The 18,308-nt window shown below is 37.5% G+C and overlaps 1 protein-coding gene across 1 annotated transcript in view; it reads left to right on the forward strand.

The window, feature by feature from the left end:
* Positions 1-18,308, forward strand: part of EIF2D (eukaryotic translation initiation factor 2D) — a 247,483-nt gene that overhangs the window by 127,385 nt on the left and 101,790 nt on the right. Inside the window, exons 10-11 of the mRNA XM_053706592.1 lie at positions 1,734-1,880; positions 8,895-8,984. Of these exons, the coding sequence (XP_053562567.1) occupies positions 1,734-1,880; positions 8,895-8,984 (237 nt within the window). The remainder of the gene's footprint in view (positions 1-1,733; positions 1,881-8,894; positions 8,985-18,308) is intronic.

Consider the following 18,308-nt stretch of genomic DNA (forward strand, 5'->3'; position numbering starts at 1 on the left):
TGTTTTTCTAATTACCAGTAGCAAGGTGATGTTGCCGTGTCAGTGTCACTTACCACGGCAGCCACCATTGTGGTATTTTGTTTTTAAGTGATAATGTCAGTTGTTAGTTTTGGGATGCTGAGACGGGGATCAGCAATTTGCATAGTTATTGACATTACATTACATTTTCTTAATGCAATGATGTGTGCAAGCCTAGTGTGCTAGTTCATTTAAACTAGTGGCTTAGTAAATGGACAACACAGATTCTTTACTCTTTCTTTGACAACCTATTTTCACACAAAAAAAAAATGTTTAATGACCTTTTAAAGAGAGAAACAATAAAACAACGCAAAATCTTTACTTCTCGTGGTGTTATTGCTCGTGTGAAATTCCTAAGCATAAGTATAATCTGGCCCCTTTTTGTCTGGTGGTAATTCATTGCTCAATGTTACTACAGTAAACCAAGATACACAGAAAATAAATCCTACTTACCATAATTACAATATCTCTAGTATAACTCATTAGGCATTCCTCCTTCTTTATTTTTTAGTTTGTTGCTTTTTATGTAAGAATAGCATCTGTCTAGAAAACGAAGGATCCTGATACTACAAAAAAGGTGGCATTTTGGCTTCTATCCGCCCCCTTAATGGATATGTATATAGCATTATCTAGATATAGCCGCACACTTTTAATATATAGCACATATCTTATTGTACACCTCTCACATTTGTATAGGGATATATAACATTATTCACATACACTTTTTGTAGTAATTAACATGTAATTCTTTTTCTTTTCCCTGTTAAACATTTTTTTTTTTTTTTAATAGGTGTCAGTGTTTTAAATTGCATGTAGGAACAATAATAATCATACACTGAGTGCACTTCAGAGATGTAACTTTTGAGTTAAAAATATGAAGTTGAATAAGTTAAAGTAAATTAAGATAGTCAAAGTGAAATAATGTTTTGAAATATTTTGAAATATATATTAATTGACTGTAAACTTCTGTGAATGTATAGTATAACAAAAACTTCCTTTATTCTGCATATTTTTTTTAATGTAACTTTACTTATAAAGTTGAGAAACAGCAGTTGAATGGGCAGAATGCTAAACTTTGACCCTTCAGCAAATTGGGGACAGAAAACATTACTGTGTAGAATGCTACAGGGGTAAATTATAGTTAAAGCAGGGCTTGACAAACCCAGGAGCCAGGGCTCCTAGAATTTTACCCCTGTCTCCTAACATTTTGGGTTATACTCCATATATCTATATACAACTACCACTGTTTGGCTTCTAAATATTCTTACTGGCTTTAAACAGATTTGTCGAGCACTGAGTTAAAGCATTAGTAAACAAACTATTTAATGATTGGGGCTTAAAATTTTGCATTGGAAAAATTGTCATTCTAATAAAAGAAAAATTTACAAATATTATTGTAGCTGTCAAACACACTTTTTTTTTTTTTAGTGTGAGGTTCAGTGGAAGAAGCCAGGCAAACATGCATTGTAACGGACTATGGGTTCATCCTTCACTGGCTCTGGTGTGCCCTACCATAACTATTTTTTAATGCAGATTTTGAAATGATTCAAAGATTATTGGAGTGTTTATAGTAAATAGAATTATTGTGGACTCTATAATTAAATGATGCCCCTTTAACGTTAAAGTTTTTGCACCACAAAAGCTACTATGATCGTTCATTATATATTAACACATCTATAGTAACTAGCTTCCCCATGTCCCCTGTTTTCTGACAGCATCCGAACATTTGTACCCCCAGCACCTTTGATGACATCTGAAGACATGAATGGTGGTGGAGAGTTGCCATTCCAGCCCCCAGAAATAAGCTCTCTTTACAGCATCTCTGCCAAGATGATGCCCCTCTTTCAAGACACTGGTCACAGGTGAATTCCTTTCATATTCTGAAAAATAAGTGTATATGAGTCATTTTTACTAAAAGGTTCTAAACATGTGCTCTGTATTACAACTGTAATAAAGGTATGCTCCTTCTTACAAGGTTAATTCTTTTGGGAAAGTCAACAAATCAAAACAAACGCAAGTGATCATCAAATAGGTGTTGTATTATGTACGTAAATTAAGACACTTTTCCACATGGGTTGTGCAGATAGAAGTGAAACAAATGTGTTATGTTACAATACTATAATTATGTAAGATATATAGTTACCAATCATAAACCAATATCTTCTGTAGTCTCTGTTTTTGATGGCCCAATGCTCCCAGATTTTTTGGATGTTGGTCTCTGATAATTAGGACTGGTCCAGATCACCTAATAATCTTTATGTGAAGGAAAGATACTTTTAATACAACGCCATGACGGCAAACGTTTCATCATGTAATTTGATGAAATTAATAACTAGGATTTATTTCTATGTATATGTACAATTTTCTATTTAATATGCGCTTTACAATAAAATGAATAAATAAAATATATAAAATAGCCATTTTTGTCTTTGGGACTAATCAGAAATTATTTTTCTCAGAGGTCCCCTTTCCAAGGGGGCATATACAGAAACATACCATGCCCATTTTATATAAATTTAAAAGTGAACCCGTTTCCCCTCCCCTAGTTCTGTCCATCAAAGGATGTAATAATCACTTTTATCTCCTTCTGTTGCTTTGTAACGGAAATGAATACTCAAAGGAAGAAGTCTTGAACAATATATGCTGTAATATCCCATTGTTTTGCAGATATTGAGGAACTGGAGTTGGTTACATCAGCTCACACTCTGAGTTAGTGGTCTCTAGATGATAGATTGTACAAAGTTTGTATCATGACTTGTAAGATTGTTCTCCTTGTTTTGTTTACATAATTGAATTGGCTTGACTGTAAAATCAATAAAGATGAATACATTTAAAAAAATGTTGTATGAGGAAACATAGTATACGTGGGGTTGAAATGGGAGAAAACCTCAGTGTTCTTTTAGATTACAAGTGGTGTTATATTCTAATACATCAAAGCAGTAGTCCTGACTGAATACTCAGTCTAGAGCTAAGTCATCTGGTAGCCAAGTCAGACCTACAGACTTTAGCACATTGGATTGGGGTGCAACTTTGGAGAATCTTTTTATTTATGGTTGTTTGCAAACAAATTTGGGTTTCTTGCTTTATAGAGCAGTTTTATTGGCTTTTCTCCATCTTCAAGCTTAGCTAGAAAATTAAATGAAAATATTCTTAGATAACTATGCAACAGTATTTTGTATCAAATAGTAGATAGATACTAGGAGTCATCCTCAAGGTTCTATTATTTGCAGAATCCGATTTTTGGCAGGAGCAAGCATATCGACTGTGAACAAATCAATGTAGTGGAACTCTGGGAGAATCCATTCATCAATCTAATGACCTCAAACACCATTTATCAGCTCCAGATATTTTTCAGTTCCCTCTTAAAGGTCATACAAAGTGTTTCTTTTTTACAGCAGCAGGGAACTTTTATCTGACCTATGTATTTCCTACTTTTACCTCTGTTCTGCATAAGATATGTCATCAAGACAGACCAGCATTTGTGACATTTCTATTGGCTAAGATACTTCTGGTTTCCCCTTCTAGAGAGAAGAACATTTGTTTTATCCCAATATTTAAGCCTTTTATCTGATGACTTGGTGACTCAGTGATGACATCTATATCGAAATATGATTTATCCAATTAAGTTACAGAGGTGCGTTAATAAACGTGGAAGCCTTCAACATTTATGTTTGATCATTCTTACAAATGGTCACTTCCACCAAAAGAGTAGATGAATTACAGATATTATACTGCTGTTTTCTCTACTTGATTTTTCATCAAACAAAGCTATCCTCCATCCAGTTCCAGAATCTTTGCTTAAGGTAGTATCCAAATTTCATAACTTTGAACATATTTGTCGTCCTTGTTTTTGTCCAGACAAGAGACCAATTAAATGGGAAGAATTTAAATACTTTAAATGTTATAGAATATCTTTATCTTTATTGAAAGGATGAAAAATTAGAGCAATGGTTTTCCAGCAAAGACATCATACTACGATTTCCAGGCTAATTGTGCAATATATTAGCTTAAAGTGATGGTAAATAATCTATCCTGTAACTTTGGCTAATGCTTTAAATCTATAATGCTAACCTCAACCGCTTTAATTTTTTCTTCAAATAAGTTTTAATTTCAATAAAATTATAGTTTAAAAGAACAAACCAGAGCATCGTTTTTTTTGGCTCTTCCTCCGCTCACCCATGCATTCTGCCCAGCATCTGAGTATAGAGCGGTCCCACCCACTGTATACGTCACCGTTGTTGCGCACTCCCGAGATGGAAAAGCGAGATCGCAAGCAGCAATAGACTCATCTTGCAGTAAAAATCATTCCTTATTTGTAATAAACTAAGTTAAAAAAATAAATACTTTTAAAATATCTTGATGTGATAGTATGTATCAAAACATGTATTAGCAATTAATCCAATAAAATGTTATAATAAAATGTGTAAAAACGTGGTGCTTGTTTTAAATAAATAAATTAGTCTTGTGTTTTATAGTTTAATAGTTCTTTATTACCGTACTTCACTTGCAAACTGTCTTGGCAAAACTTAAAGGGAAACAGTGACGAAACTCAGATTCACTGTTTACCCTTATGTCATTTGCATTAGACTTGAGAGCGCATAGACATGTGCAAAAATAGCGGGAACGTGCATGGAATCTGCCAAGGCGATCAGGCTACTACACCAACTTGCGCAACAAAATGCATGCGCAAAAATAACTTCTATTCACTTCAGCGAGCTAGCTGGACAGGTTGCTAATTGGCTGATGCTTCTAACGTCAGGGGAAAAAAATCTACAGTGGTAAGAGGGCATTTGGAACGTTTGGCTGACAGCTAATTTCGATAGGCATAAATGACTACTTGCAGGTAATCTAATGTATATTAAAAAGTGATAGGATATTTAATTTTTATTGTACTAACGAATTCTACAAAGTGAACTTACTGACTTTACCATCACTTTAAATTAGGCAAGGCACTAGTAACACTAGGGCTCAAGGATAATTCGACAAAGGTAATCTCTACTTCGTCTGCAGCAGAAGCAGACATTTCTTCTAAAGGATTGTGCAAAGCGACTGTATTGACTTTTCCTTATATGCTCTTGTAACATTGCAAATTTGACTTGTGTGCCTCAGTTGAGGCGACTTAACAAGTAAGCACATCTAAGGTAAAATAAATCTTCTACAGGTGCCATCCTGAGTTTACCACATTAGCACTGGAGAGGCTCACCAGGTCTCACAGATGTCATCACCTGGTAGCGGCTCAGAGATCCGGAACGTGCACTGTAACTGGAACCGAGATCCGCGTATTCGGTTAGCCCGAAGGTAATCTGACATCACTAGTAACATAATCGACTGGGTACTATGTCTTCCTGGTCATGTTGGATTCCTGCTACAGATATCAGTACAGCTGGGTACAGTTTGTTACTAGTGACATCACTGCAGGTGATTTTATAGCAGTTTATTTCCTGTCTCAGCTGTTACTAACCAGCTCCGCCGCGACGGAGAAAAACGCGTCAAGGACTTGTGACGCTCACCGGCTTCCATACTCACTTTGCCGGGCGGTCGTTTGAACTATTTCAGATTACTTTTGGGCTAACCGCATACGCGGATCATGATTCCAGTTACAGTCCACGTTCCGGATCTCTAAGCCGCTACCAGGTCATGTCATCTGTGAAACCTGGTGAGCCTCTCCAGTGCTGATGCGGTAAACCCAGGATGCTACCTGTAGAGGATTTATTTTACCTTTGATGTGCTTACTTGTTTTTTTTATATCTTGTGAGTGTCTTTTTCTTTTTAGGGGTTTTATACCTAATAAATTTTACCCTGCATTTGAGTCGGAGGTGCGCCTGCCGTTCTTCTCATTTCAGTGCCTTTTTTTCAAGTAGTCAGGATCCTTTTGCAAGAGTAGCTGCCCTGCTGACATTTTACACATATCCTTTGAATTTACCATCAATTGGCAAAAACTGGTGACTTTAGACCTTAAGGGGTGATATTTTTTTTACCTATATGCACTGTTTATCCCTGACTACATTGATTAGTGTGTGATCTCTCTGGGATACTCTGTGTTTTATCACAATCTATTATCATTGTTGCACCATTTTTTTGCTTTTTTAGCCACTATTCATATAAGATTTGGTTTGTTGCTTTATTCCTATTTGTTGCATGTATTTTCTATTTTATCTACTCATTGGTAATATTGCGCAGCTTTTGCACTTTGTGTGGTCTGTTCTTTTTATAAATGTTTTATAGATGATCCATTTATATAGCCAATCTGGGAGTGTTTTTTTAAGAATGTATAGTTTTGCTTATTTTTTTATAAAATTGTGCTGATTTTCAGACTCCTAACCAAGCCCCAAAGTATCAGATGTAGACTGAAGTCTACCGATTCCTGCTTTCTCCTTTTTGTTTAATCTGTCTTTCTTTCATTCGGATGGTGAGAGTTTACTCGTTGGAATTACTCTTCCCTACCACTAGGAGGAGGCAAAGATTCTTAAAGCCCAAGAACACTATAAAACCCACCCCACCTCACACCACCTCAGTCTTTACATTGCCTTCGCTGGAGGTGGTCAAAGAATGAAGATGTGCAGAGAGGGGTTTTCAGTCTATATTGAGGCCCGGTTTCCCCTCAGAGTACAGTGCTTTTTAGAGGGCTGTATATGGGGTATGGTTTGTCCTTCATTTTTCACCTCATGGGAAATTTATCATAAACCATCCATAATTGGTCGCAGGGACTTGTCTTTTGCCTCCCTCTAAGGATCTACAATATACTCCTATTTCATAAACTTCTGCTGATCTGGTCAGTACTGATTTGGCTGTCTGCTGCCTATTTGCTGGTGCACGAGTGTCTATTGGTAAGTATTGTTTTTAACATAGCTATGTTATGGGCACATTTAGCGCACATCCCTTTAGTCTGTTATAGTTATTTTCGCGCTTGTCTGGATTATGCACGTAGGGTTAGTGCATGTACTTCCTTGGCTATGATCATTTTGGGTTTTGGTGCTTCGGACGCGAGTTTGCATGTCTCTTGCTTTGTTTTGCAGTTCAGCTTAGCGTGTATTTTACCTGTACTTTTTTCAAAGCCTTTCCTTTAGAGCTTTTTTTATGAAGTTTTTAGTGTTTATTGCTATGCTTTGACAATGCTATAATGGAGCTGTCTAATTCTGTCCCTAAATTTACCTTAGAAGCTGAGTCTCCTGAACACCTTCCTACCATTATTAAGTGTGTTTATGTAAAAATGCTGAGGTCTCTCCTCCAGCTTATTTATGTGACTCATGTTTAAAAATGTTTATGCTTTAATGTAATGCTGCTTCTATAGGTATTACTGCTCCTTCTGCCTTTTCATTACAGGACAATGCTATTGATCCATCACCCAGTGTAAAAAATTACATGAAAGCTGCTTTTTCTGAGGGGCTGGCTGCTCTCCCGCATTCAAGCAAGTGTAAAAGGTCAGTTCAGATTTTTCCTTCTGCTAGGAAAAGCCTTGTATTTGTTTAAAGTCAGTGTTTTGGTTCCTCAGATTAGGGTTCCTTTTCTGGGGCTTTGACTGTTGAAGCTGGAGTGTTTGCCTGTTAGATCCTTCAGTTTCTATTTTTCCTTCAGTTGCTCTCTTCATAGAGGTATCAGGTCTTATGTTTGTGGCCTTGGTTATTCCATCTGCTCACCTTTGAGTCTTCTTTACCTATGTATCGTTTTTCAATGATACAGAGTTCTGACTGTTGTCTAAGAGGATTCATTTGTTTTTCAGAACAGTTGCCTTTTTTTGTGTTTTCCGGTTGTTTCTGTTCAGTAGACCATTTCTTTAGTTAGTTATTTGGTCTTCCTTGCTTATTTATTCTACCATGTTAATGTTTATGCTTCTTCTGAGTAAGTTTTGGTAGGTTGTTCTTCAAACAGTTGTTTCAGGTTAATTTGTTTTTACCTGTTTATTTTGTATTGTCTTTTTTGGCTCTTTTGGGGTTGTGGATATAGTTTCTCAGTGAAAAAAAATGTTTGTTAGATCCCACCCTTTCTATTGTTACTCGTGGACTCCACCACCTGTATGAAAGAAAACCTTATTTATGTTTACCTGGTAAATTAATATCTTTCATGGTGGTGAGAGTCCCACCCTATATTTTCTAGAGTTAATTTCTTTTTGAGCACATTTTTCCCCCCTGCTCATTATATGGCACTTTTTCCTTTTTCTTACCTCACTTGCTTGGTTATACGTTAGACTGAGGTATATGTGAGGTGGTGGTGGTGGGGGGTTATAGAGTTCTTGGGGTTTGGGAAACTTTTCCTTCTCCTAGTGGTAGAGAAGGGTAATATCCATGACTAATGAGTCATGGTAAGCATAAATTATGTTTTTCATATGCAGGGGAAGGGGAAGTATCTGCTTTTCCAGCCCCTTTTACTGTGTGCCCCAACCTAACCTAATCAACAGTGCAATACTGGGAGTTCTAAGTACGTTTTTAAAAGGTTTTATACTAGATTTTTATATCAGTATCTGTGCATATTCTTCTTTATGGTAGTGTCTATTACATAGTTCTATGAAATTTGATGTGCACTGTCCCTTTAAATGGTAAACTGTTTGCAGTTTTGTTTTAAGCATCATTTTGGGTGTATGCCTGTATTTACATTTAAAAAAAAAAATGAATCTACATTAGTGAGGGCTTCTAGGTTGAGCCAGGGTAATGAGAAATTAAATAAATCTTACCATCATTTCTATACCTTGGCTCATATCATATAGAGAATGGAGTATGTGTGGACATAGTTAGTTTTTTTGCCACTAATTAATGGGGCTGTTAATGAGTGCTGCTTGATCCAAGAAATGGAAATTATTGTGTATGATTTCATTTCCATGTATCTTATTCTCTATGAATTGTTTTTTTAAAAAAATGCTACATCTCTGCTTTACTTTGCAGGAAAGGAGACCTACTAACACAAAGCGATGTCAGAAGCATTATCATCACATATGTTAAAACCAATGAGCTGGTGCACCCCAATAACAGGAAGTAAGTAAAGCTTTGTGGTGAGCTCTCATGGGTATTGCTATCCATTGGAAGTCATTAGAAGGGTTACTAGACCAACTTGTCATGCTGTAAACGACAATAACATTCATCTGTAAGTCATCTTCTCTGTCAGTATGTGTAATTGGTCTTATTCAGAACACTTGTGGGTATAGTGTCAAATCAGAAACGTCCCAAAAGTGCCTTCTCATAAGTAACTCCACGGGAGTGAGCACAATATTATCTATATGGCACACATGAACTAACACCCTCTAGCTGTGAAAAACTGTTGAATGCATTTAGACAACAGACGGCCTTCGAGAGCTTAGAAATTAGCGTATGAGCCTACCTAGTTTTAAACAAAGAATACCAAGAAAACAAAGAATTGGAAAGTTGTTTAAAATCGCATGTTCTATCTGAATCATGAAGTTTAATTTTCACTAGACTGCCCCTTTAATAATAACAATTTAAATAGTTTTATTTAAAGTGAAGGTCAAGTTACGAATATTGCCCCACGGCATTGCAAAGACATTTAAAAATTAATTAGGGTTTAATTCATGAAAAGTTTTAAATTGATATATATTGAAGATTTTTTACCTATTTACCGCTGCGACGATAGCGCAGCTCTCCCGCCTGCCTTATTGTCAAAATGATTGACAGATGACGATTTGTAAAATAACGAACCCTTGTTTTCCCCCCCCCCTCCCCCCCGGGGCATTCAGCCCCTTTGCTTAAACGTCACGGCCCGGGGGAAAATAAGGATTGGTTCTTTTACTAATCGTAATCTGTAACTCAATTTGACAAAATGGCGAACGGAAGAGCTGCGCTTATCGTCGCAGTGGTAAATAGGTAATAATTCTTCAATATATATAAATTTAAAAGTTTTCATGAATTAAACCCTTCTTAATTTTTAAATGTCTATGCAATGCCGTGGGGCAATATTCGTAAATTGACCTTCACTTTAACTAAAACAATAGCATTATATTTCATTTTTAATGCTTGCTCCTCACTCCTCACACTTAGGTCCCTGTGCAGATCCTATTCGACTCCAAACAATCTTCTATTCAGTGAGCGTCTTGAAACTTAGTATGGGTTGATTTTGTGTACATAGATTTGCAGGGGAGCAATAACATTAAAGGGACAGTACATTCAAAATTAAATTTTCATGATCCAGAAAGAACATGCAATTTTTAAAAAATTTCCAATTTACTTCTATGATTTGCTTTGTCCATTGTTGAAAAGCATACATAGATATTCTCAGAAGCAATGCAGTACTGTGAGCTAGCTGCGTGTCACTATCTCACCCAATGTGTTCAGCTAGGCCTACAGTAAAACCTTTTTCTTTTTCAACAAAGGATACAAAGAGAGTGAATCAAATTTGTTAATAGAAGTACATCTAAAACCCAAAAGTTTTCGTTCATGAATATGTCCCTTCAAGCTATATGTCCCAAATTTTGTATGTTTATTTTATAACATATTTGCTGTGAAGATGGGGCAGATTATTTCTGCAGACACAAATTCACAGTTTTGAGAACTACAAAACCAATAATATGTGATCTCTTCAAAATAGAAATATTGCTTAAAATAATCTGACAGAAACCTTAGAGAGAGCATTACATTGTGAATGGATTAATATAATTAGTTTACCAAACAAATTAAACATAACAGAAATTAATATACAGCATCTTGTTATATAATAAAAAAACTTATCTATATATTTCAGGATAATTAACCTTTAGATTATAATGTGTCTTAACCCCTTAACGACCGACGACGTATGCCATACGTCCTCAAAAAAAAAGCACTTAACGACCGAGGACGTATGGCATACGTTGTCGGTTTAACAGAGCACTGGAAGCGATCGAAATCGCTTCCAGCTGCTCTAACAGTATTGCAGGCTTGCCTTGATGTCTAGGCATCCTGCAATACTGTTCCCGAGTGCCGGGACCGGATTGATCACTCCCCCACGAGTGATCACTTCCGGTTTCGCTCCACGTGGAGCCCGGCAGTGTTTCAGAGCATCGGAAGCGATCGGACACGCTTCCGATGCTCTGCTTGTTTGCTAAGTGCCTCGGTGGGTCGAGGCACTTAGTTGGTTATTAAATAAAAGTAATAGTTAAGAAAAAAAAAAACGGATAAATAAAAAAAAAAGACCAAATAGCCCCCCCCTCCCCCTTCACTAGGCATCCAAGATGGCGATGCCCAGTGCATCATGGGGCCTCTGGGGGTGTCCCTAGCCTGCATCATCATAGGGGCAAGCTAGGGTCACCCAATCTGAGCCTCCCACCCTAAAAAAATAATAATAATAAAATACCCCATTTGTCTGATCATGTCAATATTTGTAAATATTGACTATGATCAGTGTGGATCTCCCTCCCTCTCCTCACTTGCCATTTTGTTGGAGAGAGAGAGAGACCTGTATTTAGCAGAGAGAGAGATTTATTTCTTTTATTTGTTAAAAAATATAGAACCAAAGGCTCTTTTCAGAGCCATTAACCCCTAGCTTGCCAGTGATCACTATATATCACTGGCAGTAACATAGGTGCACTTTTTTTTTGCTGCATTTTGCTGTCTGTGCATTTTTTTAGGGGTTAATTTTGTTGTTGTAATTTTTTAAAAACCCAAAGGCTCTTTTCAGAAACATTTAGTTAATTTAATTTAATTTTCAGAGCCATTAACCCCTAGCTTGCCAGTGATCACTATATATCACTGGCAGTAGCATAGGTGCACTTTTTTTTTGCTGCATTTTGCTGTCTGTGCATTTTTTTAGGGGTTAATTTTGTTGTTGTAATTTTTTAAAAACCCAAAGGTTCTTTTCAGAAACATTTAGTTAATTTAATTTAATTTTCAGAGCCATTAACCCCTAGCTTGCCAGTGATCGCTATAAATCACTGGCAGTTGCATAGCTGTACTTTTTTGCTGTCTGTGCATTTTTTTAGGGGTTAATTTTGTTGTAATTTTTTAAAAACCCAAAGGCTCTTTTCAGAAACATTTAGTTAATTTAATTTAATTTTCAGAGCCATTAACCCCTAGCTTGCCAGTGATCGCTATAAATCACTGGCAGTAGCATAGCTGTACTTTTTTGCTAGTTAATTTAGTTAATTAATTTAGTTAATTTAATTTAATTTTCAGAGCCATTAACCCCTAGCTTGCCAGTGATCGCTATAAATCACTGGCAGTTGCATAGCTGTACTTTTTTGCTGTCTGTGCATTTTTTTTAGGGGTTAATTTTGTTGTTGTAATTTTTTAAAAACCCAAAGGCTCTTTTCAGAAACATTTAGTTAATTTAATTTAATTTTCAGAGCCATTAACCCCTAGCTTGCCAGTGATCGCTATAAATCACTGGCAGTAGCATAGCTGTACTTTTTTGCTAGTTAATTTAGTTAATTAATTTAGTTAATTTAATTTAATTTTCAGAGCCATTAACCCCTAGCTTGCCAGTGATCGCTATAAATCACTGGCAGTTGCATAGCTGTACTTTTTTGCTGTCTGTGCATTTTTTTAGGGGTTAATTTTGTTGTAATTTTTTAAAAACCCAAAGGCTCTTTTCAGAAACATTTAGTTAATTTAATTTAATTTTCAGAGCCATTAACCTCTAGCTTGCCAGTGATCGCTATAAATCACTGGCAGTAGCATAGCTGTACTTTTTTGCTAGTTAATTTAGTTAATTAATTTAGTTAATTTAATTTTTTTTAGTAATTGTTTTCTGTGACAGATACAAAAATGTCACAGAAAAGATATAGTGCTGAGGAGGCGTATGCCATCCTTGCGTCAGAGTCAGATGCCTCTATTTCTGACTCAGACCCCAATTTTGACCCTGCCATGTGCTCAGATACATCACTAGATGCAGTCTCAACTGATAGTGATGTATCTGTGGCTGCCAGCCCCCCTGCTAGCCCCCCTGCCAGAAGGAGGCGTGTTGCTGCCATTGCTGCTGAAGAGTGGGTAACGCCTCATCTCCAGAGGCCAGATATCCCACCCTTCACAGCAAATGCTGGCATAAATATAGATGTGGCAGGTTTTAGCCCCCAGCAGTTTCTGGAAGTGTTTCTGGGCGATGATATATTGGAGAACATTGTCGCCCAAACTAATTTATATGCCCATCAGTTCCGTGCTGCAAAGCCTGGAACATATTTGGCAAAGCAGCAATGGGCCCCCATCAATGTGCCAGAATTCAAAAAATTCTGGGCATTGACTATGCTGATGGGCATCATAAAGAAACCCTCCATTCGCTCCTACTGGAGTACTAGCCCCATCTGCTCTACCCCCATTTTCTCCCAGACTATGTCGAGGAAGAGGTATGAAATGATTCTGCATTTCATGCACTTCAGCGACAACAGCCTGTGCCCCCCTAGGGAGCATCCCCAATTTGACAGGCTGTATAAAATCCGCCCCCTGATAACCCACTTTTCTGCCAGGTTTGCAGAGGCTTATACACCTGGAAGGAATATATGCGTTGATGAATCCCTAATGAAGTATAAGGGAAGGCTGGGATTCAAGCAGTATATTCCTTCCAAACGCTCCAGATATGGGGTAAAGGTGTATAAGCTCTGTGACAGCGAGACTGGGTATACTCAGGCCTTCCGGGTGTATGAGGGAAAGGATAGCCACCTTGACCCTCCAGGTTGCCCAGAACATATGGGAACCACTGGCAAGATTGTCTGGGACCTGATATTACCCCTAATGAACAAAGGGTATCACTTGTACTTAGACAATTTTTATACAAGTGTCCTTTTGTTCAAGCTACTGTATTGCTTTGATACAGTAGCTTGCGGTACAATTAAAAAGAACCGCGCAGGTTTCCCAGGACAGCTTGTACGCACCCGGCTACGAAGGGGGGAGACCTCAGCTCTGCGCCAAGAGGAGCTGTTGGCACTGAAGTACAGAGACAAGAAGGATGTATACCTTCTTACCACCATCCACACAGAGAGGACGATGGCGGTTTCTGTACGTGGCAGAGCTGAGATCATAAGGAAGCCAGTGTGCATCAAGTCTTATAACCGGCATATGGATGGGGTTGATCTGGCTGATCAGCTGCTGCAGCCCTACCTAATTATGCGGAAGACAAGGGCCTGGTACAAAAAGGTTGCAATTTACCTAATGCAGATTGCAACCCACAACGCTTTTTTGTTGTTCAAAAAAGCAAACCCCAGAGTTAAAAATACTTTTTTACAGTTTCAGCTCCAGATTATTACGGGGATTTTGTACCATGATGCACCTGCTCCCCGGGCGGTGATGGGAGAGAGCAGAGTTGGGGCTACCCATTTTATTTTTAAAATCCCCCCTACTGCCACAAAGCAGAAACCACAAAAAAAATGCAGAGTCTGTACCAAGAGGGGGAAGAGAAGGGACACCATATATCACTGCCCTGATTGCCCTGGACAGCCTGCACTCTGCATTGGGGACTGCTTCAAGCGGTACCATACAATGGTTAATTTTTAAAAAAATAAATACATTTGCTGTTACATATATATATATATTTTTTTGGTTATGTTTACAGTTAGATGTTTTTTTGTTTTTTTTACTTTTACTGTGCCAGATTTTTACATTTCACTACTCTATTTTTTTCTAAAATTGGGCCTGTTTTTTTTTAACCAAAAACCCCTGTCAAACCTATGCATGGGGGACATAGGTGTTCTCAGGGTGCCTTGCAGAAAACAACCTGAAGTATGTTTTTGTAATAACTTACAACAGTCTCTCCTAAATTATAGTCAAAAAGCAATGTGTCTGTAAAAATGAAAATTGAAAAATTACCACCATACACTTTCTCCAATTTTTTGGGCTAAAACGGTTGCTTCAAAGGCATCAAAGCACACCATATACAATACCTTGGGGTGTCAACATTTAAAAAATATACACTTTGAATGCAATAAATAAAAGTGGGGTATGCGATAGGCCCCAAACTAAAGATAGGCCTATCAGAAGAAATACTCTCATTTTTAATAACTAAAATCACAAGTCATAAAATTGTAACATAACCTTCCCAAAATCCTGGCAAACCTATGCATGGGGGGCATAGGTGTACTCAGGGTGCCTTGCAGAAAACAACCTGAAGTATTCTTTTGCAATAACTTACAACAATCTCTCCTAAATCATAGTAAAAAAGCAATGTGTCTGTAACAATGAAAATTGAAAAATTACCACCATATACTTTCTCCAATTTTTTGGGCTAAAACGGTTGCATCAAAGTCATCAAACCACTCCATGTATAATACCTTGGGGGGGTCAACTTTTTAAATATAATCACATTTATGGAAAACAAAGAAATTGGGGTATGTTAAAAGACCCCCAAAAAAGACGATAGGCAAAGAAAATATGTTAAATGTGAAAAAAAATCACAAACACATGTCAGACATTTGGCATTGCACCGCCCAAACAAGCCACCAAACCTATGCATAGGTGGTATCACTGAACTCAGGAGATGTTGGTGACCACATATTGGTGTCTTCTTTGGTAGTAACACATAACAGGAGCTGTGAATCCATGTCTAAAGTACAATGTATGTGAAAAATAACACAAAGAAATGAATGCCCAATAGTTTGACAAAGACTAGTGGTTGAATTAGTGTATGGAAAGTGTTAAAACACCTGCATTTGAAATACCCTAGGATGTCTACTTTTCAAAAATATATGGTTTTATGGGGGTAAATTACATTGGCCGGCTTCAGAAATGTCTTAAATAGAACATGGGTGCATGGGATGTGAAAATGGGAAGTGTAAAAAATGGAATGCGCTTCCTAAAAATAAGGCCTTCTAGCCCCCAGAGAACCCAACACACCTATACATGGGTGGTATCACTGTACTCAGGAGATGTTGTTGAACACATATTGGGGTGTTTTTTGGCAGTAACACATAACAGGAACTGAGAATCCATGCCTAAAGTACAATGTGTGTGAAAAATAACACAAAAAAATGACTTCCCAAAAGTTTGACAAAGACTGGTGGTTAAATAAGTTCATGGAAAGTGTGAAAATACCAGCATTTCAAATACCCTAGGGGGTCTACTTCTCAAAAATATATGGTTTTATGGGGGTAAATTTCATTGACCGGCTTCAGAAATGTCCCAAATAGGACATGGGTGCATGATGACCGATGTGAAAATTCCAAGTTGAAAAACTGGAATGCGCTTCCTAAAAATAAGGCCTTCTAGCCCCCAGAGAACCCAACACACCTATACCTGGGTGGTATCACTGTACTCAGGAGATGTTGTTGAACACATATTGAGGTGTTTTTTGGCAGTAACACATAACAGGAACTGAGAATCCATGCCTAAAGTACAATGTGTGTGAAAAATAACACAAAAAAATGACTACCCAAAAGTTTGACAAAGACTGGTGGTTAAATAAGTTCATGGAAAGTGTGAAAATACCAGCATTTCAAATACCCTAGGGGGTCTACTTCTCAAAAATATATGGTTTTATGGGGGTAAATTTCATTGACCGGCTTCAGAAATGTCCCAAATAGGACATGGGTGCATGATGACCGATGTGAAAATTCCAAGTTGAAAAACTGGAATGCGCTTCCTAAAAATAAGGCCTTCTAGCCCCCAGAGAACCCGACACACCTATACATGGGTGGTATCACTGTACTCAGGAGATGTTGTTGAACACATATTGAGGTGTTTTTTGGCAGTAACACATAACAGGAACTGAGAATCCATGCCTAAAGTACAATGTGTGTGAAAAATAACACAAAATAATGACTACCCAAAAGTTTGACAAAGACTGGTGGTTGAATTAGTGCATGGAAAGTGTTAAAATACAAGCTTTTGAAATACCCTAGGGTGTCTACTTTTCAAAAATATATGGTTTGATGGGGGTAAATTCCATTGACCAGCTTCAGAAATGTCCCAAATAGGACATGGGTGCATGATGACCGATGTGAAAATTCCAAGTTGAAAAACTGGAATGCGCTTCCTAAAATTAAGGCCTTTTAGCCCCCAGAGAACCCGACACACCTATACATGGGTGGTATCACTGTACTCAGGAGATGTTGTTGAACACATATTGAGGTGTTTTTTGGCAGTAACACATAACAGGAACTGAGAATCCATGCCTAAAGTACAATGTGTGTGAAAAATAACACAAAATAATGACTACCCAAAGGTTTGACAAAGACTGGTGGTTGAATTAGTGCATGGAAAGTGTTAAAATACAAGCATTTGAAATACCCTAGGGTGTCTACTTTTCAAAAATATATGGTTTGATGGGGGTAAATTCCATTGACCAGCTTCAGAAATGTCCCAAATAGGACATGGGTGCATGATGACCGATGTGAAAATTCCAAGTTGAAAAACTGGAATGCGCTTCCTAAAATTAAGGCCTTTTAGCCCCCAGAGAACCCGACACACCTATACATGGGTGGTATCACTGTACTCAGGAGATGTTGTTGAACACATATTGAGGTTTTTTTTGGTAGTAACACATAACAGGAACTGAGAATCCATGCCTAAAGTACAATGTGTGTGAAAAATAACACAAAATAATGACTACCCAAAAGTTTGACAAAGACTGGTGGTTGAATTAGTGCATGGAAAGTGTTAAAATACAAGCATTTGAAATACCCTAGGGTGTCTACTTTTCAAAAATATATGGTTTGATGGGGGTAAATTCCATTGACCAGCTTCAGAAATGTCCCAAATAGGACATGGGTGCATGATGACCGATGTGAAAATTCCAAGTTGAAAAACTGGAATGCGCTTCCTAAAATTAAGGCCTTTTAGCCCCCAGAGAACCCGACACACCTATACATGGGTGGTATCACTGTACTCAGGAGATGTTGTTGAACACATATTGAGGTTTTTTTTGGTAGTAACACATAACAGGAACTGAGAATCCATGCCTAAAGTACAATGTGTGTGAAAAATAACACAAAATAATGACTACCCAAAAGTTTGACAAAGACTGGTGGTTGAATTAGTGCATGGAAAGTGTTAAAATACAAGCATTTGAAATACCCTAGGGTGTCTACTTTTCAAAAATATATGGTTTGATGGGGGTAAATTCCATTGACCAGCTTCAGAAATGTCCCAAATAGGACATGGGTGCATGATGACCGATGTGAAAATTCCAAGTTGAAAAACTGGAATGCGCTTCCTAAAATTAAGGCCTTTTAGCCCCCAGAGAACCCGACACACCTATACATGGGTGGTATCACTGTACTCAGGAGATGTTGTTGAACACATATTGAGGTGTTTTTTGGCAGTAACACATAACAGGAACTGAGAATCCATGCCTAAAGTACAATGTGTGTGAAAAATAACACAAAATAATGACTACCCAAAAGTTTGACAAAGACTGGTGGTTGAATTAGTGCATGGAAAGTGTTAAAA

The sequence above is a fragment of the Bombina bombina genome, chromosome 3 (genome assembly GCF_027579735.1).
Source record: "Bombina bombina isolate aBomBom1 chromosome 3, aBomBom1.pri, whole genome shotgun sequence".
NCBI classification, from domain to species: domain Eukaryota; kingdom Metazoa; phylum Chordata; class Amphibia; order Anura; family Bombinatoridae; genus Bombina; species Bombina bombina.